Source organism: Scyliorhinus canicula, chromosome 16 (genome assembly GCF_902713615.1).
Source record: "Scyliorhinus canicula chromosome 16, sScyCan1.1, whole genome shotgun sequence".
NCBI classification, from domain to species: domain Eukaryota; kingdom Metazoa; phylum Chordata; class Chondrichthyes; order Carcharhiniformes; family Scyliorhinidae; genus Scyliorhinus; species Scyliorhinus canicula.
The window spans coordinates 19,015,043-19,041,840 of NC_052161.1; the positions used below are offsets into that span (position 1 = coordinate 19,015,043).

At 48.9% G+C, this 26,798-nt stretch overlaps 2 protein-coding genes across 8 annotated transcripts in view; one reads left to right on the plus strand and one right to left on the minus strand.

The window, feature by feature from the left end:
* gpam (glycerol-3-phosphate acyltransferase, mitochondrial) overlaps nucleotides 1-20,924 on the minus strand; it is an 80,870-nt gene extending 59,946 nt beyond the window's left edge. The window contains exon 1 of one of the 5 annotated variants that reach the window (XM_038822166.1): nucleotides 20,736-20,924. Coding sequence is in view for 2 of the 5 variants with exons in the window: in XM_038822165.1 (XP_038678093.1) it covers nucleotides 12,623-12,659 (37 nt within the window). In the remaining 3 variants the exon portion in view is untranslated. The other 4 variants (XM_038822165.1, XM_038822164.1, XM_038822167.1 and 1 more) reach the window with 4 other exon arrangements.
* A 913-nt stretch (nucleotides 20,925-21,837) lies between these two features.
* The window catches only part of sfxn4 (sideroflexin 4), a 41,587-nt gene continuing 36,626 nt past the window's right edge, over nucleotides 21,838-26,798 (plus strand). The window contains exon 1 of one of the 3 annotated variants that reach the window (XR_005463763.1): nucleotides 21,838-22,182. Coding sequence is in view for 2 of the 3 variants with exons in the window: in XM_038822170.1 (XP_038678098.1) it covers nucleotides 22,147-22,182 (36 nt within the window). In the remaining variant the exon portion in view is untranslated. The remainder of the gene's footprint in view (nucleotides 22,183-26,798) is intronic. The other 2 variants (XM_038822170.1, XM_038822169.1) reach the window with 2 other exon arrangements.

Consider the following 26,798-nt stretch of genomic DNA (forward strand, 5'->3'; position numbering starts at 1 on the left):
CAGCTGTTCATCCAAATTCAAGCAGCTAATTAGGAAGGTAGATAACTGAGTTTCAACTGTAAGTTACCAGACATGAAATGATGCCTGTCCTTGACTAGCTGATGCTCTTCATACAGCAATCAGTATTTCAACACAGTTGGCACATTTTCCAAGTCTTCTGTCCAAAAAGTTTTTTTTGAAAGGTCGTATGTTCAGTGACAAGAGCCTACATCTGCCTCAAGTTGACATCTGACTGGCTGACAGTGATGACATGATTTATCAAGTGACATGAAATTACAATTCACGGTCAATTTCATTTCTGATGCCTTTCTCTTTTTAAAAAAAAAATCACGTTTATATTGACCAATCCTTTCTGACCGGTTCCCACTGGCCCTCAATGCCTCATAGAACATAGAACAGTACAGCACAGAACAGGCCCTTCGGCCCTCAATGTTGTGCCGAGCCATGATCACCCTACTCAAACCCACGTATCCATCCTATACCCGTAACCCAACAACCCCCCCCTTAACCTTATTTTTATTAGGACACTACGGGCAATTTATCATGGCCAATCCACCTAACCCGCACATCTTTGGACTGTGGGAGGAAACCGGAGCACCCGGAGGAAACCCACGCACACAGGGGGAGGACGTGCAGACTCCACACAGACAGTGACCCAGCCGGGAATCGAACCTGGGACCCTGGAGCTGTGAAGCATTTATGCTAACCACCATGCTTCTCTTCCCTCCTTACAAATCTTTCTTCCTTCTGCATCCTCCGTTGGACCTTCATCACAACGTGTCTGTCGTTCTCTCTCTCTCTCTCCCCCCCCCCCCCCTCCCCGCAACACTGTTCAGAGTCTGGACGAATGCATATCCGCCGCTCCCTCCTCCACCATTAGTGGCAAAACCGAAAGCTATCACATGCCTGCATTCTACAATTCTCTTTAGAAATCCTCTGCCTTGCTGCATCACTCAGCACCTTCAAATCCCTTCTCGGGGCCTCCGCTTCCCAATTCTGACTGAATCCACTCCACCGTCTGTAAAATGTCCCGAGATGTTCTTTTACATGAAGTGACGGCGTTTGCCACCACTGTTAATTAACATCACAGACCTTACATGTCCCACTGTCCTTATCAATGTTCGATATACAAGGTTCCAGAACGACTGGGGCTAAAAAGGAGCACTGAATGTTCCAGAAGTATCAAAGGGAGCATCACAGATTTGCCACGAGATTGAAAATTAAGCTTTCACAAAGTTCAGCAGAATCAGACATTCTTAAACAAAATAAATTCTCAAATCGTCAGTTAGGGTTCCAATAATACCTCAGTTTATATGTTGAAAGTATGTGCTCGTGGTGTATTTTAAAGACTTCAAATTCAGTGCTGGCTGAAGAACTAAACTACAATAACCTTTAGCTGGAATTTCTAAATGAACTGCACCAGCCCTTGCTAACTGAGTTACCATTGGCTCCTTCTGCTGCTCAGCTTACCCGTCCTACAAATGATCTGGCTGATTGCCAAACACAATTTTTTTTTTAAAGCGTCAAATACACTTCCAGATAATAATTTAAAATGTAGTTGTAAACAGATCTGGTAAAACGGAGCAAACTGCTACCCTTACTTTACTTGTAACATTTTGTTTTACTTCAAGTGAAAAATGAAATGAAATGAAAATCGCTTATTGTCACAAGTAGGTTTCTAATGAAGTTACTGTGAAAAGCCCCTAGTCGCCACATTCCGGTGCCTGTTCGGGAAGGCTGTTACAGGAATCGAACTGTGCTGCTGGCCTGCTTTCAAAGCCAGCGATTTAGCCCTGTGCTAAACAGCCCCATTGTTTACCAAAAGTTACCAAAATGTGAATACTTTTAAAGTCAGTTCTCAAGAATTAACAGGATTGCTTCAAATTTCTGGAATTCGAACCGATTTGTAAACTATAAACTAGGTCAATTTAACTTTGGAATGACCTGACAACAGCAAAGGAGAGGTGGAATGGAGGTGGCCCAGTGGTTAGCACTGCTGCCTCAAGCACCAGGGAGTCAGGCTCGATTCCGATCTTGGGTGACAGTCTGTGTGGAGTTTGCACATTCTCCTAGTCTCTGCGTGGGTTTCTTCCAGGTGCTTTGGTTTCCTCCCACAGTCCAAAGATGTGTAGAATAGGTGGATTGGCCACGGCTAAATTGCCCCTTAGTTCCGAAAGGTTTATTGGAGTTGCAAGGTTATGAGGATCGAGTGGGGGAGTGGACCTGGGTGGGGTGGTCTTGCAGAGGGTCAGTACATAATTAATGGGCCAAATGGCCTTCTTCTGTACTGTAGGGATTCTATATCCTTGAATAGCTAAATGTCAGAGTGCATCAGGGAAAGAGCAGGACACTAATTGAACAGCTCTTACACAGTGCGAACACAAGATACAATAGGCCAAAAGGACTTCTGTGCTGTAAGATTCTATGATTTTATGGCTGACCATATGTCGAAAGTACAGTTTGTAATTACTGAAAACAAGGACAAAACTACACGCAAACCTCCTTTTCCCAGGGACCTTTGGGTTTAATTTGTGCTTCGCTTCAATAGGTCAGCGATTTGAATTGGAAGATAATGATTTTGTGCTATATAAGCACAATTGCCAAGGTATCTTACTCTGTGAAAGAGATTTACTCAACATATTTTAATTGTATTGTACCTACCCAATGGGATCTGACCTCAACATTCCAGCACTGATCAGAGTACTGAGAAAGAGGATAGATAGCTGACCTCGCTCAATGAGTTACAGTGATATGCAACTTGAAATAACTACCAATTTGGGCAAGGTACTTAAAATAAATTGGTTTTAAGAACCATAATTGCATTTGACCAACTATGAGTCTAAATAAACTGAAGCCTTGGCTTTACACTTCCCCACTCCTACACGGTGGACATTTAAGGCCTGCAAGTCAAATTTGGAATAAAAGTATTAGCAAAACAATTCTTTATCACACTTTGGTTAGGACACAAACACGATTGGCAGAGAGGAATAAAGCCAATGAGTGAAAGTCAAGGGGGAAGACAGCACAGGGAGATTAGAAAGGTACTACAGCCCAACTGAGTTCATCCAGAAATCACTAATCCAAATGTTTGTTCAATAATTACAGGGTTTCATTGTCTGTAAAAAAAAAGAAAAGAAAAGTCCCAAGACAGTTAGCAAGAACCATATGTAAAAAAAAACGTTTTGTCTCTGAGATTTGGCCAGCGCGGTAAGTTTAGAAGTGAGTTTCCATGAAAAAAAGGGTGGTGGAGGGGCAGAGAGGGAATTCTAGAGCTTCTCAAAGAAGCTGAAGGCATGGTTACCAGTGGTGAAAATCGAATACGCACGCGAGGCTAGAATCAGAGGAGCACCAAGATCTCGAAAGTTTGTAGCGCTCAAGGAGGTTGCAGAGACGGTGAGGGATGAGGTGAGGGGTGAGGTCATCGAGAGATACAAAAAAAAACCAGATAGACATACAAATCGAGGTTGTTGAACTACTGAGATAATAAACACTACTAACGGTTTGTAAAGAACTTCCAGACTTTAACCGTAAACTTTTATTTTGTTTAGTCCAAACCTGTGTGCTCTGTCCGGCGTCCAGGAATTTAATTTGAAGCTGCACTTTACTACCTTAATTTATTCTGCATTCCCTTCTTTTACGGGTGAAAATGCCCAAGTTCCTTCGCTCCTTACTCATAGCTCAGTCCTGAGCTAAAGGGCCAGCCTCCTCTGTTATCATGTCCTTGGTCTAAAGTTTCCTTTTTATCTTGCTGAGAATGAGACACAGCTCGCACAATCAGTTCCAATCATCATAGCCTCCAATTCATGCGCCACTAAGCTGTCCATATGGTGTAATACTCTCATTGTTTTGTTAATTTTTGCAAGTTAAATTCGGAGTTTATACATGCACATATAATCTGGGTTTCATGTTTTTGGGGTTCAATGAAACATGGTGACACCGCCCCACACCTCCTTCACCGCCCACTGATTTTAATATCTATTTGAAAAGTATTCCTTCTGATTTTCCACTGGCCGCCTCTCCCACTCCCCCCTGTTCTGCCGAGGACTTGTTGGTTAATGTGTTAACAAAATCTTTTAATTCTGTTATGAAAGTTCTGAAACACAAATACTTAACTCAGAAAATGGTACAAACTCCACCACAAGTGAAGCTAAAGAGGAGAGTTCGAACAGAACCTTCGACTCTCCGTTTCACAACCTTCCTTGGTTTTAATACTTGATCCCCAGGAGGTACAAAACAAGGCTGATACGCTTCTTCTGAATATTTTAAGCACAGTGGTTAGATTTGTTGCTTCACAGTGCCAGGGTCCCAGGTTTGATTCCCGGATTGGGTCACTGTCTGTGTGGAGTCTGCACGTTCTCCCCATGTCTGCGTGGGTTTCCTCCGGTTTTCTCCCACAAGTCCCAAAAGACGTTCTGTTAGGTGAATTGGACCTTCTGAATTCTCCCTCGGTGTAGCCAAACAGGCGCCAGAGTGTGACGACTGTGGATTTTTACAGTAACTTCATTGCAGTGTTAATGAAAGCCTACTTGTGATACTAATAAAGATTATTATTATACGGGAAGATTAAAGTTGGGGCGCAATGCGACAATGAATGGATTTGGCACTAGCAAACAACTGGCTAAAATTAAACTCAACAAATACTTGAATCTGGTCATTTTACATATGATGGCATCGACCATAAGACATAGGAGCAGAAGTAGGCCATTCGGCCCATTGAGACTACTCTGTTGGCTATTCAAACATGGCTGATATGTTTCTCACCCCCAATCTCCTGCCTTCTCCCCATAACACCTGATCCCCTTATTAACCGATCTGTCTCTGTCTTAAAGAAACTCAGTGACTTGACCTGCACAGCCTTCTGCTGCAAAGAGTTCCACAGCTGCACCACCCTCTGGCTGAAGAAATTCCTCCTAATCTGTTTCACAGGATTGTCCCTTCAGTCTGATGCTGTGCCCTTGCGTTCTACTTTCTCACTACTAGTGGAAACATCCTCTCCACATTCACTCTATCTAGGCCTCTCCGGATTCTACATGTTTCAATTATCCTTCTAAACTCCATAGAGTACAGACCCAGGGTCCCCAACTGCTCCTCATATGACAATTCCTTCATTCCAGGATTCATTCTTGTGAACCTCCTCAGGACCTTCTCCTAGGCCAGCACATCCTTCCTTAAATAGTGCCCAAAACTGTTCACAATATTCCAAATAAGGTCTGACCAGAGCCATATATAACCTCAACAGTACATCCCTGCTCTTGTATTTTAGCCCACTCGACATGAATGCTAACATTGCATTTGCCTTCAGAATCCAGAACTAGGGCTCTCAAGTCCCTTTGTGCTTATGATTTCCGAAGCCTTTTCCCATTTATAAAATAGTCTAGGCCTCAATGCTTCCTACCAAAGTGCATAACCTCACATTTTTCCAAATTGCATTCCATTTGCCACTTCTTTGTCCATTCTCCTCGCCTGTCCAGGCCCATTCTCCTAGCCTGTCCAGGTCCTTCAGCACCCTCCCTGCTTCCTCAACACAACCTGTCCCTCTATATGTCTTTGTATCACCTGAAAACTTAGCAACAATGTCCTCAGTTCCTTCTTCCACAGATCATTAATGAACATCATCAATAGCTGTAGTCTGAACACTGACCCCTGCCAAACACCATTAGTTACCTGCTGCCATCCTGAATAGGACCCCTTTATCCTCACTCTGTCTTCTGCCAGGCAGTCAATCCTCAATCCATGCCACGACCTTGCCCCTGACACCATGAGCTCTTATCTTATTAGCAGCCTCCTGTACGGCACTTTGTCAAAAGTTCTTCTGGAAATCCAAATAGATCACATCCACAGGTTCTACTTTGTCTAACTTCATTACCTCCTCAAAGAATTCTAATAGAAGAATTATACGGCACACTTTAGAAATTGCTGCCTACTGACCTGTATCCTAGCCCAGCTGCCTGCCAACCTGTGACCAATGTCTTAGAAGGAAAACCTTTCCACCTTCTTTCAGGTGAAATCGCCGTGGGAGGGATGCGGAAGTGCGCCAAAATGTGACCAGGATTACAAGGGTAGTTATTTCACACAACCCTATGCAGACATTGAAGGAACACACGTGCTAGCAAAAACTGGCTCCCCTATTGTAGCAAAAACAAGAGCTGAAAACTGGGCTGTTGGCATAAAACAGCTGGTGTAGTAATGTGGGCGAAGAGAGCTGTCGGCCAGCATTGCCCTCCTGTGCTCCAAACTACAGGAGAGTCAAAAGGAAAGGTGCCTGCAAGTTCACATCTCACAACTACTCAGCACTGTGGGCTGACACACCAGCTCAACCCTGCACATTTACTCCAAATTGTCACAGGCTCAAGGCAGAGACCCTGCTCGATTTCTCAGGAACAATACTGTACTAGCATGACTATAATTCCCATTTTAAACACTAGTACTGTCCAACTCACTTTAAATTTACTTCTGAATTACTGCAAAGATATCAGCATCTGGGAAACCATGACGAATTATGTAGGATAATTAGAAAAAAGGCATGCACATATTGCGGCTGAAGTCTTAAATGGACGTCTGAATTCAAGCCCGTGGGTAACAAATCGGAATTCTTTCTCCCTGAAAACTCACCATGGTGGCTAGCTATCTCACTGATCAGCATGAGGGTTTCTCAGTATGTCTGAGTTTAGACACTGAATCAGGATGTATTTTAGGTTTGCCTCCGACCAAAGTGCATCTCATCACTTTCAGTGGAACAATGCACACTGTTGGAATCCTTAAAGACATGCATCCACCACCAATGACTCAGTTGGCAGTGCATAATTTTGACTCTAAACTGTGCTTCCAATCCCACACCCTTCTCATCACCAAAACTGCTCATTCCCACATCCGCAGCAATGCCTTGCCTCAGCGCTTGTGTCTTCTTTCCCCACCTCCGGATTCAATGATTCCAATACAATCTGTCTGTGTGCCATGAATTCCACCATGTCCAAAATGCAGCTGCTGTCCTGCATTTAATTTAAAGCTCTCAACTTTAAGTCCCTCTTTCAAAATTGCTCACTTACCGTTGCTTTGTACGTGCGAGTAGTTGCAGTCATTACACATGACACTCAAATCACAGTTGTGGCGGTGATTCCTGATCCACGCTGAGCTTGTTGATTTGAGACTGAAGTTCAGGCATTGCAATTGGCTTCAACCCTTGGACTGGAGAGGGGGAACATACAGCTAAGGGCACCTCCTGCTCCCAATCCAATTTCTGGATCATAAGTATTTAAGGATGTGAGCTGAGAGCATGATTGAGCTTGTCTGTGATGCCACCGGCAGTTCAATAACTCAGTCTGTGCCCATGCACAAAGAATGGCTGATTGAATTCAATGGAGGCCAGCTGCAGCCCTCAGGATGATTCAGCACTTGCAGGCAAAGGAAGCCAAGAAACATTTTTTTACACCATGAATTACACACAGATAAATCATTTTAACTTCAAAGGCTAAGACAGTTTTGCAGCTTCTTAGTGACTCAACCGAAAAGGGCAAGATGAGCAGCAGACAGTGCAACTCACTGTCCTCTATGCAGCGTTAATCTTCTTTTGCTGACCAGGTAGTCACTGAAGGAGTTTGCTGCAGAATGCTGCAGGTTCTGAATGCTGAATGGACAGAGGCAGTGCTAGCTTGTGCAATGTCACTGGAAGACAGGATGCTCAGTCGAGAATTATGAATGAACCCAAAATTGAACATGGACAAATCATAATTTTTCACAATGGGCAAACTACAATTAACAATCATGCTTCAAATCTAGATTAATTTGATACGGTCACCGTCTCATTATCTCCAAACTTCTGAACCTTCTTGTCAGATATCACCTGGCATTGCCGAGGTCCAGTGTCAAGGAGACCAAAGACCTGCATTTGCCTCAAACGTGTTATTTTTTATTAACCGAGATACTTGGCTGTTCAATCAAGGAACTAACCACAACCAAGCTTCATCCCATCCTTGTCAGCGTCCACAAAGAAAATGTATATCTTATACAGGGGGCAGTTGGGAGTGAGAAACATTTGCACTGTAATGTTAGTAGGTGTACTGTTGTATCCCCTACCACCACATTGGTCAAGACAGCCTCACCTGCAGATCAGATTGAACCCAAGACTTTCCTGATCCATGCCTGCACGGTAGCGCAGTGGTTAGCACTGTGGCTTCACAGCGCCAGGAACCCGGGTTCGATTCCCGGTTTGGGTCACTGTCTGTGCGGAGTCTGCACGTGTCCTTGTGGGTTTCCTCCGGTGCTCCGGTTTCCTCCCACGAATCCCGAAAGATGAGCTTGTTAGGTGAATTGGACATTCTGAATTCTCCCTCAGTGTACCCGAACAGACGCCGGAGTGTGGCAACTAGGGGATTTTCACAGTAACTTTATTGCAGTGTAAACGCAAGCCTACTGTGACATTAATAAAGATTATCGACATTCCCGGTGTACACTCACCGAACCAGCTGGTGAGTTCAGAGACTTCTGAAAGGCACACAATGAGGCCTGCAGCGACAGTACAATCATAGAATTTCTAGGGCAGAAGGATGCCATTCAGCCCATTGAGTGCACGGACCCTCTGAAAGAGTTCCCCATTTCCCCCGTCCTATGCCCGTAACTCCACCTAACGGTACATCCCTGGACACTAAGGGGCAATGTTATCATGGCCAATCCACCTAACCTGCACATCTTTTGACTCTATAAACTGAAGTAGTTGTGCAGAAACAGCAGCCTAATGGGATAATTGTAAGGCATCCAGTCTCCCAATCACTGCTGACAACTTCAAGGCATATGAAAATCAATCCATGGCCTAAATTTTGACCATCAAAACTGAAGTGCCATTCAATTACTGGTGAAGCAAGTTTTGATTACACAATTGAATAATGCTTGATACACCAGAAAGAAGTGGATCTTTAAATTGACAGACATTCTAGTTCAAAGAGCACCCTACTGAAGCCCACGTATCTACCCTATCCCCGTAACCCCCACTTAACATTTTTGGACACAAAGGGCAATTTAGCATGGCCAATCCACCTAACCCGCACATCTTTGGATTGTGGGAGGAAACCGGAGCACCTGGAGGAAACTTATGCAGACACGGGGAGAACGTACAGACTCCGTAGACAGTGACCCTGGTGCCGTAAAGCAACCGTGCTAAACACTATACCGCCCCTGGCATTAGTGCACAACACAAAGCTCATATTGTCAGTTCAAACAATATCAGGTTTATTCAGTGTACCAGAGACATCAGTAACATTGAACTGAAGGTCACAACCATGAAGACGGACTTGGCTGGAGCCACTCTCACATCTCTATCTCCAATTCGTACATGCATATACATGTTCCAAACTAGGAACCCGGAACACAGGCTGTTAGATACGCAATCCAGCAAACTTACAGAAGTGACAGAGGGAAGGGAAAGTCTAACCATTTTACAAATAGCATTGCAGCGTTCAATCGTAATTTCCATTTGAAGTTCCTTCTTCCAACTCCTGCCAAAAATCTAATCGTGTCACAGGGCTATTTCAATGACTGGTCTCTTTCTGTGTCGGAAATGACTAACAGAGCGGGATAATGACCACGGGATAACCACGGGCCATAACATTTACTCTAAGTGTCATCCTTCTTTAAGAAACAGAAAAGGGGCAAGAGAAAAATGGAAAAGTAAAAAGAAATCAATTAGCCACCATATGCAAGTGCTCGTGTATGTTTAATTTTGATATTTCTTCCCGTCAAGGGATTTCATAAACGACTAACCTTTATTAGTGTCACAAGTAGGCTTACATTAACACTGCAATGAAGTTACTGTGAAAATCCCCCAGTCGCCACATTCCGGCGTCTGTTCGGTTACAATGCGGGAGAATTCAGAATGTCCAATTCACCTAACAAGCACGTCTTTTGGAACTTGTGGGAGGAAACCGGAGGACCAGGAGGAAACCCACACAGACACTGGGAGAACATGCAGACTCCGCACAGTGACCCAAGCCGGGAGTCGAACCTGGGTCCCTGGCTCTGTGAAGCAATAGTGCTAACCACTGCACTACCATGCCGCCCAACTAGAAAGAATCACAGCCTGACCATCTAACCCAGTGTTCTTCAAAGTCGGGGGCGCGACCTACGAGTGGGTCGCGGGCGGGTGCCAGGAGGGTCGCCGAGCCGTTGTCCGCGGCGCTCCCGATCACGCAAATCCCCGCGCAGCAGCCGGCTTTTCATAACGCCGACTGCAAGCAGCCACGAACATGTTTAAAAAAAAAAAATCGGCCGCATTGCACATGCGCACACTATGATCGGCACGCATGCACATTCCGCGAACATGTAAAAAAATTTGCCCGCATTGCATATGCCCGCCGGTAATCGGGCACGCATGTGCAGTGCGGCTGTTTTTTTTTAAACGGTTGCAGCTTCTTGTTTTACAAGTTGTGTAGTGGTTTTTATTCATTTATTTTATTCATTTAATTTTTTTTTCCATTTATTTTATTCATTTTTTTTTTTACAAGGTCCATTTATTTTACTCATTTTTTTTCCTGCAAGTTAGGGGGGGTTTACTTGATATAATTTTACAGGAAAAAAATTCAGAACTTTGGACAGATGGAGACTCCATACTTTCCGACGCCGGAAGGCTTCACCTTCATCCAACAGGTTCCATTGGAGGAGCGTGTACGAGGGCCAAAGGGACCCAAAACCATTTCCTTCATTTTTGTCAGCAGCAAACAAGGTAAGAGAAAACGGTGGGTCGCGCAGGTCGGCCGGTGTGGGTTGCGAAGGTCGCCCGGCGTGGATCGGGAAGGTCGGCCGGGTTGGGTCCCAAAGGGTGGCCGGCGTGGATCGGGAAGGTCGGCCGGGTGGTAAAAATGGATCCCCTGAAAAAAAGTTTGAAGAACACTGATCTAACCCACGTGGGAGCAGAATGAAACCTGGAATCTCCCTTGGCCTTAGCAACTAAAGACGATCACTTCCTTTACTGCCTAGTCTTTAAGGAACCTACTTCAAGGACTCTTTGTTTTTAACTCGCCGAAGGAACTTCTTACTGCAAATTTTTTTAACTTCAGAATGAAAACAAAGTTTGAGCAATCAAGCCCGCCCCTTCCAATTGACCAAATGTAAATGTGAACCTCGTGGGCCTGCCTGATGCCCATCTGAACCCCATCAGCTGTGGTTCTTTGGCAATCTCACAGCTTCATAGGACCCTCCATTTGCAGCCTCTCTGGCTCTGGGATGCTGACCATGCTGCGGTTTGGTGCCCCTTTTATTTGCTACTCAGAAATTAGAAGCATGGGAATGCTATTAGGAAGCTGGTTTATGACATATTTAATTTGCTTGATAATACTCTCCCCATTACTTAATCTCCTGAGTACAGGTGACATTTGCAGGTGACAGCTTTAGGAGGAAATTCAGAACAATCTTCCAATACCCCAGGTGCTCAAATGGAAATCCAGGATTTAACATAACCATTCAAATTCCACAAATTACTGCTCCACAGGTTGGAACCACGTGGATCTGTAGATTGCTGGATCCACTATCATTTGATTGTTATTCTTACAACCTTCAGGCCGCTAGTGCACACTGCAGTGTCCCTATGCCCTCCAGTGTCCACAACCTTGCAAGAGGATCGACTAGCAACAGAGAAAGGTCAAACCCGACACAACCTTGGTCTCAAGGCTCAACCCTCGTTTTCAGTAAACTCACCAAGACACTCTGGAGCATTTCAGTCTTGTGTTCTGGACTCGGAATGATTTAGTTTACACACACGTTTAGCAGGAATGCACAGCTGCAGTGACTTCATATCAAAGCTAAACTTGCTGTATGAACAGGCTGCAAACCAAGTAGTTATTGAGAGTTATTTGATGCAGTTTATCAAAGCAGCCATTGTGAAATACCGGAGCAGAAAATTCAGATTAAACTGCTTGCAGCTCAAAAGCCTTTCGAAACAACTGAATAAGTCGATTATTTGCCGTGGGAAGCAAATCTGTCAGGGTAAAATCATGACAAAGCTTCTCAGTTACTCTTATGTTTTTATATTTAAAGATAACCTTTCAACTATAAATAGGATGACTGCCGCAGTAACGCCAATGATGCTAAGAATTGGATTAGAGTGCATCACAGCTTTACTGTAGCCTAAACCAGTCTTGCTCTAGCACTTTAATTAAATCAAAATGTTGATTGACATAAAGATGGTTGAAAAAACATTCACGTCCCGAGAAGTTATCGCAAAAGGTTTGACTCGCAGGCTCCACAAACGAGCTTAAGGCTTACTATTGCAGAATCCCCACTATTAATGGCACAGGTTTTAACCGGCATGTCCTTACACACTAGCAACTTTCCCCAGCTTCCAAATCACCGATAAACCCACCTCTTCAATAAATGCTTTGCTCACTTACTTAAACTCTTCTTTCAAATCCTCCTTGTATCCAGTCCTTTGGAACTTTCAAAGCTGCAGCATTTTCTTTTACAGCAACCCCCCTCCCCCTCGGTATTTACACTTCAGCCAAGCTACAATACAGCCACATGCAGCTACTTCAAACGTACGGTCATCGTGGTAAGACAAAGCTCTTCTTTTAATATATATATATGTGCATCTTAAAACTGTAAATGAGCACATTTAGAGCGGGTCACATTTCCAACATACCTCCGAGCCAGCTGAAGGGGTCACTGACACAATACATGCGTCAGCACAGACACACAGCAGCTTAATTAGATATGGCAGCCTTTTCTGTTTGGAATGCAAACAGGACGCAGGTCGACTGCCGAATGAATCTCATTCTCAGCGCCAGCTTAGAGACTGCTGGTGCCGATTTCCACTGTCAGGGTGAGTCAAGCTCTTTACCCATTGGGAAGGCAGGGTAAAGGGTCAGTATTCGGGAAGCCTTCCCCAACCTGCCCAAAAGACATACGGATGAAAAGAAAAACAAAATATTGCATGCTGAAGTAAAACCAGAAACGCTGGAAACGCTCAGCAGGCTGGCAGCATCTGGGGAGAGAGAAACAGAGTCAACACTTCAAGTTGAATACGACTGAAGTCATACATGACTCACAATGTTAGCAGTGTTTCTCTCTTCACAGCTGCCAGGCCTGCCTGTATAAGTGACAATGCACAAAGGGACACCCTATGCTCCTTGCCCCCTCTCTCAATACATCTTCCCCATTCAGAGACTGAAGCATGATGGCCAAAGGTTTGATTGTCAGCACGAACAACAATGGGGACAACGTGCATCCCTGCCTTGTGCCCCTGTATAGCCGAAATACCCGGAGCTCGCTGCATTAGTCCGGTCACTCGCCGTGGGGGCACTGTACAACAGTTTCATCCAGGAGACGAATGTTAGCTCAAACGCAGATATCCCAGAACCTCAAAGTGGTACCTCCACACCATCCGATCAAAAACCTTCCCACATTTACTCAATGTGCTGGCATCCACAACACTTCTGGGGTAGTGAATTCCACAGATTCACGACCCTTTGAGCGAAATAATATCTTCTCATCTCGGTTTTAAATCTGTCACCCCTTATCCTAAAACTATGACCACTCGCTCTAGATTATCCCACAAGAGGAAGCATCTGCTTTACGTCTACTTTGTCAATACCATTTATTATCTCATATACCTCAATTAGATCTCCTCTCATTCTTTGAAACTCGCGATAGCATAAGCCTAAACTGCTCAATCGCTCTTCGTAAGTCAAATCCATCGTCTCTGGCATCAATCTAGTGAATCTGAACTGCCTGCAATGCAACTACATTCCTTCTCAAATAAGAGGACCAAAATTATACTCAGCACTCCAGGTGTGGTCTCACCAATGCCTTGTACAGCTGGCAGCAACACTTCCCTACTTTTTGCACTGTAGTCCTTTAGCTGTAAAGACCAAAATTCCATTTGGCTTCCTTATTACCTGCATACCAGTATTCTGCGACAGGTCAAGGGTACATGGTTAGATTACCCCTTGTTAGAGAAGATCATTTCCTGGTATTTACGTGGGTTTGAATGTCACTTGCCACTCATCAGCCAAAGCTCAGAATATGCTGTCAAAGCAGCCTTGGTGAGTTCCTGCAGTGCACCTTGTTGATGGTACAAGCTGCTGCCACTGTGCCTGCTGATGGAGAGATTGAATATTTAAGGTGGCAGATAGGATGCCTTTTCTTGGGTGATGTCAAGCTTCATGGGTGCTGTTAGAGATGCACTCATCCAGGCAAGTGACGACTATTCCAACGTACTCCTGGCTTGAGTCTTGTAGATGGTGGACAGGCTTTTGGGAATCTAGAGAAGAGTCGCTCGTTACAGGATTCCTAGTTTCCGATCTGCTCTTGAAGCCACGGTATTTATGTGGCTAGTCCAGTTCAATTTTTGGGCAATGGTAAACCCCAGGATATTGGTGGGTAATTCAGCAATAGTAATGGCACTGAATGTCAAGGGTACATGGTTAGATTACCCCTTGTTAGAGATCATTTCCTGGTATTTACGTGGGTTTGAATATCACTTGCCACTCATCAGCCAAATGTTGCCCAGGTCTTACTGAGTGCAGATATCGACTGCTTCACATTGAGGTGTCACGAATGATGAACACTCAGTAATCATCAGCAAATATCTAGACTCCTGACCTTATGACAGCAGGAAGATCACAGATGAAGCAACAGGAGATGGTGAGGCCTAGGACACGACCCTAAGGAACACTTGCAATGATGCCCTGGGGCTGACTCCAGCCAGTGGAGAACTTTTCCCATGACTTCCACTGACTTCAGGTTTGCCAAGGCTGTCAAATGCTGCCAAATTATGGGACAGTAATTAGTTGGATTGGACTTGTCCTGCCTTTTACGGACAGGATATACCCAGACAATTCTCCACACTGCCGGGCAGATCGCACTTGAGCAGTTTGACTCGGGCTACGGCGAGTTCTGGAGCACAAGTCTTCATTATTACAGCTGGGATTGCAACGACCCAGCCTCTACAGCTCCCTGGTAAAGAATTCCACAGATTCACTCCCCTCCGAGAGAAGAAATTCCTCCTCATCTCTGTCTTAAATGGGTGACCCCTCACTCTGAGATGATGTCCTCTGGTCCTAGACTCTCCCACAAAGGGAAACAACCTCACAGCATCTACCCTGTCAAGCCCCCTGAGAATCCTAGATGTCTCAATATGGTCGCCTCTAATTCTTCTAAACTCTAATGAGTGAAGTCCCAACTTACCCAACCTCTCCTGATAAGAAAATCCCTGGATCAATTTGGTGAACCTTCCCTGGACTGCCTCTAATGCCAGTATATCTTTCCTTAGAGAAGGGGAGCAAAACTATTCACAGTATTCCAGGTATGGTCTAACTGGTGCCTTATATAGTTTTAACAAATGCTTCACTTTTGTACTTTGCACTGATGTGCTGGGCTTTCCCACCATTGAGGATATGGGTGTTTGTGGCAGCTTTTCTTCCAGTTAGTTGCTTAATTGTCCACCACCATTGAAATAAAGGATGTTGCAGTATAATGCAAGATCATAACATAACTAGGAGCAGGACTGGCCAATTCAGCCCCATGAGCCTGCTGCGCCATTCAATACAATAAGCGCTTTGATTTGATCCCCTGATTGTAGATTTGACACCCCCACAAACCAAAATAGATGTGCAGGGTCGGTGGATTGGCCCTGCTAAATTTCCCCTTAATTGGGGGAAAAAAAAGAAATGCAAAGACGGAATCTTTACCTCATTCAAAAATGAAGCATGGTCATGGGAACTGCCAATTCTATCCCACGAGGGTGACGTCAGGCCAGCGATGCAAGGTTCTGCCATAGATTTTCACACGGCTGAACACACCGATACTCAACACGCAGGGATTTGGGCACATGGGCCACGAGGTAACGGGATCCAGAGTGCAGGGTTTGATTCCTTTCTTTGACTCCTCTGCCTCATCATTAAGACGCTGTGACTCAGCTTGATGGACGTGTTTTCATCATTCTAAATAACCGGGCACAATGGTTAGCATTGGCGCCTCACGGCGCTCGGGACCCCCTTGGGGGGCTGCGTGTGGAGTTTTCACATTCTCCCCCCCCGTCTGCGTGGGTTTCCTCCGGGTACTCCTGTCCAAAAATGTGCAGGTTAGATGGATTGGCCACGCTAAGATTACCCCTTGTTGTCCAAGGATGTGCAGGTCGGGTGGAGTTAAGGGTATGGGGCCGGGATAGTGGGTCTGGTAGGGTGCTCTCTCAGAGGGTTGGTGCAGACTCGATAGGCCGAATGGCCTCCTACAGCTCTGCAGGGACTCTATGTAGTCATAGGGTACTTTATATTTTAGGTGTTCCAGTGCTACATCTGACATGCCCTCCGGCACTCCATATTGAAACAGGGTTGTCCCCTGGCTTGATGGTACTGATAAGACAAATTGCAGCTGAATACAGTGACTGTGACTGAATACAGATACCATCTAACCTGAGTATTTCCAGCAATTTGTTTTTATTTCGGAGTTCCAAGATCCACAGTATTTTGTTTCATAATGTCATTGGGATCAAAGTGTCCCTTAGCCCAACAACAAAATCCAAGCGATTTTGAAACAATCTTTGGTGAAGCACTGATTTTAAAAAACGTTCCAGATTTTTCACAAGTGACACCACTAAAGATGTCTTGGCAATTCACATAACTTACACATGGTGGTAAGAGTTTTGTATGCGTGCCTTTTAAACCTCATCTTACTTTCCTCAAGCTCCTTCAATGTTACTTTGTGAAGAAAAATTCAGCGAGCTAGACCAGCAAGGTCAATTTTCCAATGAGATGCACTTTAACCGCTATTTAACACATTGCGTGTCACACACCCTTTAGACATATATACACACCTCTGTGCATGTTTGTTCACCTTAAATGGGTTTGGAATTGGTCATTCTTACTGGTCAGAAACGTCACCAATATTTTAACCCCACTAGTGTTAGTTATGCTGTCAGTGGCCCTCTCTAATATCCTTCCTGATTCACTCTCATTTTCCCTCAGATTGAGGGAAAGCAGGCCAGTTACTGGGGTTCTCTCCCCATCAATCCCCCTCCATTATTGTGGCCTTTCATTTACTTTTTTCATTGTTGGGGGTTTCTTTCTCTCTCTCCGACCTCATTTCTTGGGGTTTCTCGTTCTACTCTATCCTATCTTTTGAAGAGTTTGTATATTACAGCTGTTCACCCTCAATATCTTCCTTTTTTGTGTTTCTGTCAGAATCTGCCCTTTGTCCTGATATTCTCATCCTCACACTTGCCATTTCTGGGAGTGTCTCTCTCTCTCTATATTCTCTCCATCCCCTCTCTATTTCTCCCTCTATCCCTCTCTCAATCTCTGTTCTTCACTGCTCAGTCTCGCCCCCTCATTCCCTCTCCCTCACTCATGCACTCTCCCTCCCTCCCTCACACTCTCTCTCTCTGTCCCTCCCCATTTCTCTCCCTCACTCTCTCTCTCTCTCCCTCACACTCTCTCTCTCCCTCCCTCCCTCACACTCTCTCTCTCTCCCTCCCTCACACACTCTCTCTCTCTCCCTCCCTCACACACTCTCTCTCTCTCTCTCCCTCCCTCACACACTCTCTCTCTCTCTCCCTCCCTCACACACTCTCTCTCTCTCTCTCTCCCTCCCTCACACACTCTCTCTCTCTCTCCCTCCCTCACACACACTCTCTCTCTCCCTCCCTCACACACTCTCTCTCTCTCCCTCCCTCACACTCTCTCTCTCCCCCTCCCTCACACACTTTCTCTCTCCCTCCCTCACACACTCTCTCTCTCCCTCCCTCCCTCACACTCTCTCCCTCCCTCCCTCACACTCTCTCCCTCCCTCCCTCACACTCTCTCCCTCCCTCCCTCACACTCTCTCCCTCCCTCCCTCACACTCTCTCCCTCTCTCCCTCACACTCTCTCTCCTCCTCCCTCCCTCACACTCTCCCTCCCCTCACACTCTCTCCCTCCCTCCCTCACACTCTCTCCCTCCCTCCCTCACACTCTCTCCCTCCCTCCCTCACACTCTCTCCCTCCCTCCCTCACACTCTCTCCCTCCCTCCCTCACACTCTCTCCCTCCCTCCCTCACACTCTCTCCCTCCCTCCCTCACACTCTCTCCCTCCCTCCCTCACACTCTCTCCCTCCCTCCCTCACACTCTCTCCCTCCCTCCCTCACACTCTCTCCTCCCTCCCTCCCTCCCTCACTCTCTCACTCTCTCACTCTCTCACTCTCTCCCTCCCTCCCTCTCACTCTCTCCCTCCCTCCCTCACACACTCTCCCTCCCTCCCTCACACTCTCTCCCTCCCTCCCTCACACTCTCTCCCTCCCTCCCTCACACTCTCTCCCTCCCTCCCTCACACTCTCTCCCTCCCTCCCTCACACTCTCTCCCTCCCTCCCTCACACTCTCTCCCTCCCTCCCTCACACTCTCTCCCTCCCTCCTCACACTCTCTCCCTCCCTCCCTCACACTCTCTCCCTCCCTCCCTCACACTCTGCACCCTCCCTCCCTCACACTCTCTCCCTCCCTCCCTCACACTCTCTCCCTCCCTCCCTCACACTCTCTCCCTCCCTCCCTCACACTCTCTCCCTCCCTCCCTCACACTCTCTCCCTCCCTCCCTCACACTCTCTCCCTCCCTCCCTCACACTCTCTCCCTCCCTCCCTCACACTCTCTCCCTCCCTCCCTCACACTCTCTCCCTCCCTCCCTCACACTCTCTCCCTCCCTCCCTCACACTCTCTCCCCTCCCTCCCTCACACTCTCTCCCTCCCTCCCTCACACTCTCTCCCTCCCTCCCTCACACTCTCTCCCTCCCTCCCTCACACTCTCTCCCTCCCTCACACTCTCTCCCTCCCTCCCTCACACTCTCTCCCTCCCTCCCTCACACTCTCTCCCTCTCTCCCTCACACTCTCTCTCTCCCTCCCTCACACTCCCTCCCTCACACTCTCTCCCTCCCTCACACTCTCTCCCTCCCTCCCTCACACTCTCTCCCTCCCTCCCTCACACTCTCTCCCTCCCTCCCTCACACTCTCTCCCTCCCTCCCTCACCTCTCTCCCTCCCTCCCTCACACTCTCTCACTCTCTCCCTCCCTCTCTCACACTCTCTCCCTCCCTCCCTCACACTCTCTCTCTCTCCCTCCCTCCCTCACACACTCTCCCTCCCTCCCTCACACTCTCTCCCTCCCTCCCTCACACTCTCTCCCTCCCTCCCTCACACTCTCTCCCTCCCTCCCTCACACTCTCTCCCTCACACTCTCTCCCTCCCTCCCTCACACTCTCTCCCTCCCTCCCTCACACTCTCTCCCTCCCTCCCTCACACTCTCTCCCTCCCTCCCTCACACTCTCTCCCTCCCTCCCTCACACTCTCTCCTCCCTCCCTCACACTCTCCTCCCTCCCTCCCTCACACTCTCTCCCTCCCTCCCTCACACTCTCTCCCTCCCTCCCTCACACTCTCTCCCTCCCTCCCTCACACTCTCTCCCTCCCTCCCTCACACTCTCTCCCTCCCTCCCTCACACTCTCTCCCTCCCTCCCTCACACTCTCTCCCTCCCTCCCCTCACACTCTCTCCCTCCCTCCCACTCCCTCCCTCCCTCCCTCCCTCCCTCACACTCTCTCCCTCCCTCCTCCCTCACACTCTCCTCCCTCCCTCCCTCACACTCTCTCCTCCCTCCCTCCCTCACACTCTCTCCCTCCCTCCCTCACACTCTCTCCTCCCGCCCTCACACTCTCTCCCTCCCTCCCTCACACTCTCTCCCTCCCTCCCTCACACTCTCTTCCCTCCCTCCCTCCCTCACACTCTCTCCCTCCCTCCCTCCCTCACACTCTCTCCCTCCCTCCCTCCCTCACACTCTCTCCCTCCTCCTCACCTCTCCCTCCCTCCCTCACACTCTCTCCCTCCCTCCCTCACACTCTCTCCCTCCCTCCCTCACACTCTCTCCCTCCCTCCCTCCCTCACACTCTCTCCCTCCCTCCCTCCCACTCTCCTCCCTCCCTCCCTCCCTCACACTCTCCCTCCCTCACACTCTGCACCCTCCCTCCCTCACACTCTCCCTCCCTCACACTCCCTCCCTCACACTCTCTCTCTCCCTCACACTCTCTCTCTCCCTCCCTCACACTCACTCTCTCTCCTCTCTCTCTCCCTCCCTCACACTCTCTCTCTCTCTCCCTCCCTCACACTCTCTCCCTCCGTCACACTCTCTCTCCCTCCCTCACACTCTCTCTCTCTCTCTCCCTCCCTCACACTCTCTCTCCCTCCCTCACACTCTCTCTCTCCCTCCCTCACACACACTCTCTCTCTCCCTCCCTCACACTCTCTCTCTCCCTCCCTCACACTCTCTCTCCCTCCCTCACACTCTCTCTCCCTCCCTCACACTCTCTCTCTCCCCTCCCTCACACTCTCTCTCTCCCTCCCTCACACTCTCTCTCTCCTCACACTCTCTCTCTCCCTCCCTCACACTCTCTCTCCCTCCCTCACACTCTCTCCCTCCCTCCCTCCCTCACACTCTCTCCCTCCCTCCCTCCCTCACACTCTCTCCCTCCCTCCCTCACACTCTCTCCCCTCCCTCCCTCACACTCTCTCTCCCTCCCTCCCTCACACTCTCTCTCTCCCTCACACTCTCTCTCTCTCCCTCACACTCTCTCTCTCTCCCTCACACTCTCTCTCTCTCCCTCCCTCACACTCTCTCCCTCCCTCACACTCTCTCTCTCTCTCTCTCTCCCTCCCTCCCTCACACTCTCTCTCTCCTGGCGGTGCCGGCCGGGAGCTCTGACTCCCCGGTTCCCCCGCAGGGCCCAGGCCGCACTCACCTCCGGCCGCTCCTCAGGACACGGTGCGGCTCTCAGCAATTGCCAAAGGCGCCAACTTCACAACCTGCCACCGACAGACCCTTCACCTACACGCCATCCTGCCGCCGCCGGCTCGGCCTCACCGGAGCTGCCTGACACTCAGCGCGGACACTACGAACTGCATGGAAGAGGCGGATCTCCCTGCGCCCACTCCTCCCAACCGCGCGGTGGCGCTGCGCCGCTCCTCCCAGCCGCGCGGTGGCGCTGCGCCGCTCCTCCCAGCCGCGCCTCCCAGCCGCGCGGTGGCGCTGCCCCGCTCCTCCTAGCCGCACGGTGGCGCTGCGCCCACTCCTCCCAGCCGCGCGGTGGCGCTGCGCCGCTCCTCCCAGCCGCGCGGTGGCGCTGCGCCGCTCCTCCCAGCCGCGCCTCCCAGCCGCGTGGGGGCGCTGCCCCGCTCCTCCCAGCCGCGCCTCCCAGCCGCGCGGTGGCGCTGCCCCGCTCCTCCTAGCCGCACGGTGGCGCTGCGCCCACTCCTCCCAGCCACGCGGTGGCGCTGCGCCGCTCCTCCCAGCTGCGCGGTGGCGCTGCCCGCTCCTCCCAGCCGCGCGGTGGCGCTACCCCGCTCCTCCCAGCCGCGCGGTGGCACTGTGCCCACTCCTCCCAGCCGCACCATGTCGCTGTGTGCGTTCCTCCCAGCCGCACTGGGCCGCTGTGTTGCTCCTCCCAGCCGCACTGGGCCGCTGTGTTGCTCCTCCCAGCCGCACGGGGCCGCTGTGTTGCTCCTCCCAGCCGCACGGGGCCGCTGTGTTGCTCCTCCCAGCCGCACGGGGCCGCTGTGTTGCTCCTCCCAGCCGCACGGGGCCGCTGTGTTGCTCCTCACAGCCGCACGGGGCTGCTGTGCGCTCCTCCCAGCCGCACGGGGCCGCTGTGTTGCTCCTCCCAGCCGCACGGGGCCGCTGTGTTGCTCCTCCCAGCCGCACGGGGCCGCTGTGTTGCTCCTCCCAGCCGCACGGGGCCGCTGTGTTGCTCCTCCCAGCCGCACGGGGCCGCTGTGTTGCTCCTCCCAGCCGCACGGGGCCGCTGTGTTGCTCCTCCCAGCCGCACGGGGCCGCTGTGTTGCTCCTCCCAGCCGCACGGGGCCGCTGTGTGCGCTCCTCCCAGCCGCAAAATGACGCTGCCCTGGGCTGCAACCCATTTAATTTTAATTTGTTTAATCTGATGGGAACTGGAAGTGATTAATTTACTTTTGCATTTTGAAATTGTAAAGAAGTAACCCCCAGATGGAGAGCGCGCTCCGTGTTATTGCCGGGGTTATTCCCGTGTCCTTGCGGCCTCCTTCACACTCCCAAGATGGCGGGTGTGGGCAGGCTCTGAGCAGCCGGCAGCTCAGTCTGAGCCAGGAGGGGCTTAATGGTGCTTCATTCCAAACACCATGGAGGTGAACGTGCACCAATGGAGAAGGGAACAGGTAACGGTGTCGCTGATTGATGCTTTCACCCAATACCAGCCCCTAAACGCTTGCTCCATTCACTCCTTCATCTCTGCAACCAACAAGCCCCGTCCCTCCCTCCACTCTTCTGGGCATGGACTATTGTACCTGCTCTCCTTGTACTCTCCATCCTTGGTAAAATAAGCCCCCCCACCCCTGTTAAAGATACATTGCAGCATAGGGGCTGGTTTAGCACAGGGTTAAATAGCTGGCTTTGACCAGCCTCCCCGAACAGGCACCGAAATGTGGCGACTAGGGGCTTTTCACAGTAACTTCATTTGAAGCCTACTCGTGACAATAAGTGATTTTCATTTTCATTTCAGTATAATTTGGAAGTTGCAAATTACTTGGTGCAATACAGATCAGTCAGGTTGCATTGTCTCAAAGGTTATCTGTGTGCAGCCCCAGGGGGTTTCACATTGGTTCCGGCCACTCGGTTTTGCTCTGGTGCAGTCATCCTGAATTCAAGCGTGGCCTTTCGCCACTGCACCAAGCTTCAGCATGTCCCTCAACGTGCAATCCAAGACCTTGGGATGTATGAGTCTGCAACACTCAGTTGCGGATAGCACTGCACTGACAGACCATCCAAGTTTCAGGTGCATTAAAGAGTATCTTCCACCCAGTTAATAACTTTCTAATAATAATAATCTTTATTATTGTCACAAGTAGGCTTACATTAAGACTGCAATGAAGTTACAGTGAAAATCCCCTATTCACCACACTTTGCAGCCTGTTTGGGTACACTGAGGGAGAATTCAGAATGTCCAGTTCACCTAGCAAGCAGGTCTTTCAGGAATTGTGGGCGGAAACGCATGCAGACATGGGGAGAATGTGCAGACTCTGCACAGATAGTGACCCAAATGGGATCCTGGAGCTGTGAAACAATAGTTCTAACCATTGTGCACGGTAGCCTTGTGGATAGCACAATCGCTTCACAGCTCCAGGGTCCCAGGTTCGATTCCGGCTTGGGTCACTGTCTGTGCAGAGTCTGCACATCCTCCCCGTGTGTGCGTGGGTTTCCTCCAGGTGCTCCGGTTTCCTCCCACAGTCCAAAGATGTGCAGGTTAGGTGGATTGGCCATGATACATTGCCCTTAGAATCCAAAATTGCCCTTAGTGTTGTGTGGGGTTACTGGGTTATGGGGATAGGGTGGAGTTGTTGACCTTGGGTAGGGTGCTCTTTCCAAGAGCCGGTGCAGACTCGATGGGCTGAATGACCTCCTTCTGCACTGTAAATTCTATGAAATCTATGTACCGCCTGGAGCAGTCCATATTTATCTTGGTGTCTGTCCTTGGGAATAGTCCATAAAGCGCAGAGCCCTGAGTTACGAAATTCCAGCGAATTAACCTTGACAAAAAGCATTACATCTCTCCAGACCCTTTTGATAAATGCACATTCCAGACGGAAGCGGGTGATGGTTTCCTCCTGACCGCAGTTGCCACGAGATCAGTGGGCACTGGCGCTGAGACTCCTTGTGTGCATGAAGGATTTGATGGGAAGGACACTTCTCACTACCAGCCAAACTGTATCTCGGTGCTTGTTTGAAAGTTCTGACAATGAGATGTTCTGACGAATTACTTTAGCAGTTTGCTCAGAGAACCATCCAACAGGATTCACTATCCCCCCCCCCCCCCCCCCCCCCCCCCCCCCAGGGGCTCGAGGAAGAGTCCACCACTGCCTGGGGGAACTTGTGGTTAAAGTTGTCTTCCTTTACAAACTCTTCAATCCTTGGCGATATTGGGGTTTGGTTGCACACAAAGGTAGCCATCAGGATGGGAATGGTGCTGGACATGTTTTCCCCTCCTCCCTTGTGCAGAGATTTGTATGTAATTTATCTGCAGATAAAGTAGAAAATGTCTCAGGGGACTGTCACAGCAGATGGGCCAGACCTGTGCCACACGCAGTGACATTGAAAGTATCCCATACTGATGACTAGGTTCTTAACCACAATTGATAGAGTATTGCACCCATTTGCCCAGTTTCTGTTTCACCTTGACTAACTCTTTCCCATTCTTGGCACGTGTCTCGGCCCTTCAAAGCATCGCCCCAGCACCTTCGGGTGATTTGACCTGATGATGAAGCGGGAGAGGGAAACATCCCAGTTTCTAAGGAAGGTGGCTTCACTTTTCCTGCAATGTACCTTTGTTTGCCGAAGCCTGTTCAAACTGATCGCAGATACTTATCAGTCCACAGACTGACAACTGATCCGAACAGAGGACAGCGACGTCGCTCGTACAGAGCCTTTAATGCAAATGCCTCTGCTTCCTTGGATTATCACCCCTCTTATGCCCACATCCTTCTTGATGGGATTGTAATTGGTTCAATACAACATTGAGGGGGAACAGCTGACTTTAGATTTGATCAGAAACCTTTCCATCTCACACCGGTAGAGGCTTGGAGGGCCGAAGGGCCTGTTTCTGTGCTGTACTGTTCTTTGTTCTGTTGATTAAAACTGTTTGTGTAGAACAGTTGTATCCAATTGTGGATTCCCTCCTCAAGCCCCATTTTTTTGAGAGCACGTTCATCGTGTCGGTGTGCGATAGTCTATCAATTTCTCTCTGCTGCTGCTGCTCCAAGTTAATGAAGTCAGTTGTCCACTCTCTCTTGCCTCGTGTGTAATTTCCCTGAGTAACGCTGGGCTATCGGACATCTTCCTGTGGGTACAACGCAGGCCTCATCAAGGTGGATCACCGACTCCAAAGCAGACTTCACTGGATTGGCCATGATCTTGGATGGAATTTGGTCGTCCACATTAAACAGCGTAACAGGCGATCAATTGCTGATTTCCTCCCTCTCCCCCTACTGCTTGTAGATGAGACCGAAGATGCCTTCCCTCGGGGATTCTGACATGCGGCTGAACGGATACATGCTCCAGTCCCACAAAGCCAAGTACAGCTCGGCTGGTAAACCTCCTGGGAATTTTGCATATCGAAGCGCAGGATGGCCTTCATCAGCTTGTCCACAGTTAGCAGTTTGTCCAAACCCTCCCACGTGCTGTCGTCTTAAGACTTCCATGATGGAGGACAGTAAGGATTGGGAAACCATGCTGTCTGTGGGCCTCGTGTAATGCAATCTTTTTTTTGTTATTTACGGGACGTGGGTGTCGCTGGCTGGGCCAGCATTTATTGCCCGTCCATAGCTGCCCTCCATTTCAGAGGGCATTTGACAGTCAACCACATTTCAGAGGAACCGGAGTCACATGTAGACTACAGAAGGACATAGAACATACAGTGCAGAAGGAGGCCATTCGGCCCATCAAGTCTGCACTGACCCACTTAAGCCCTCACTTCCACCCTATCCCCGTAACCCAACAACCCCTCCTAACCTTTTTGGTCACTAATGGCAATTTACCATGGCCAATCCACCTAACCTGCACGTCTTTGGACTGTGGGAGGAAACCGGAGCCCCCGGAGGAAACCCACGCAGACACTAGGAGAACATGCAGACTCTGCACAGACAGTGACCCAGCGGGGAATCGAATCTGGGACCCTGGCGCTGTGAAGCCACAGTGCTATCCACTTATGCCACCGTGCTGCCCAGAATTCCTTCCCTAAAGGACATTGGTGAACCAGATGAGTTCTTATGACAATCGACAATGGTTTCATGGTCATTCAACTTTTATTTCTAGATTTTTTTTTAAAATATAGAATTCAAATTTTGCCATCTGCTGTGGTGGCATTTAAACCCAAGTCCCCATTGGCAATACCACTACGCCACTGCCTCCCATAATCTCCCTCATCTACCTTAAAAGGATGTGCTGATATCAGTGTGTCAGTCGGCAATGCTCTTACTGAGTTGTCTTCTTCCTTCAGGCTGCTGATTAGAGAGCTCTCTCCATGTGTCTTGACAGTCAGAGCTCAGAGAAAAGACCAGCCTGACATCAGTGGAGCTGACTCCGAATGTTTGGGATACAAAGCTGAAGTGGAGGGACCTTCCTGGTTTTGAATAGGTGCACCTATCCAGTACTTTGAAGGGTTGCTGAAGATGTGCAGCTTGGTGCGTTTCAGCACTTCCATCAGGAGTCTGAATGTGTTGTCCAGTGCGCTGATGCAGCTAAAACCACTGCCGAGAATGACCAGCCTCGATGCCCCCAGTGGGAGTTTGAAGCTGCTGGAAGATGGCAGATCATTTGCTGTTTAGAGCCATGGCATATACCTTGATTAACCCGAGAGGGACATTGTTGTGCAGCATGCCTGCTTCAAGGAGACAATAATCACTCGCTCGCTCCTTTAATTCATGATGAAATTGCCTCTCTGAAGCAGAATAGCAAGCGGAACAGTAATTGCTTCTTCCTGATCCAATTGATGGCTCGTGGGACCATCATCATTGTCTGAGGTGATATCGTACAACCCGTAAGAACAACCTTAGCCCAACATCAAAACATTGTTTCCTTCATGCAATACGCATTGTCATTTTTAAACCCATTTTTTCAAAGAATTTTACGTGGCCTCTTCCAACCATGTTGGGATGATATTGGGACGAATGTTGCCTTCATTTTTCTTGCATTCTTTGCTGACAAAACCAGCATTTGTGGTCCATCCATAATTGCCCTTGAACAGAGTGGCTGGTTAGAACATTTCAGAGGATAGATAGAG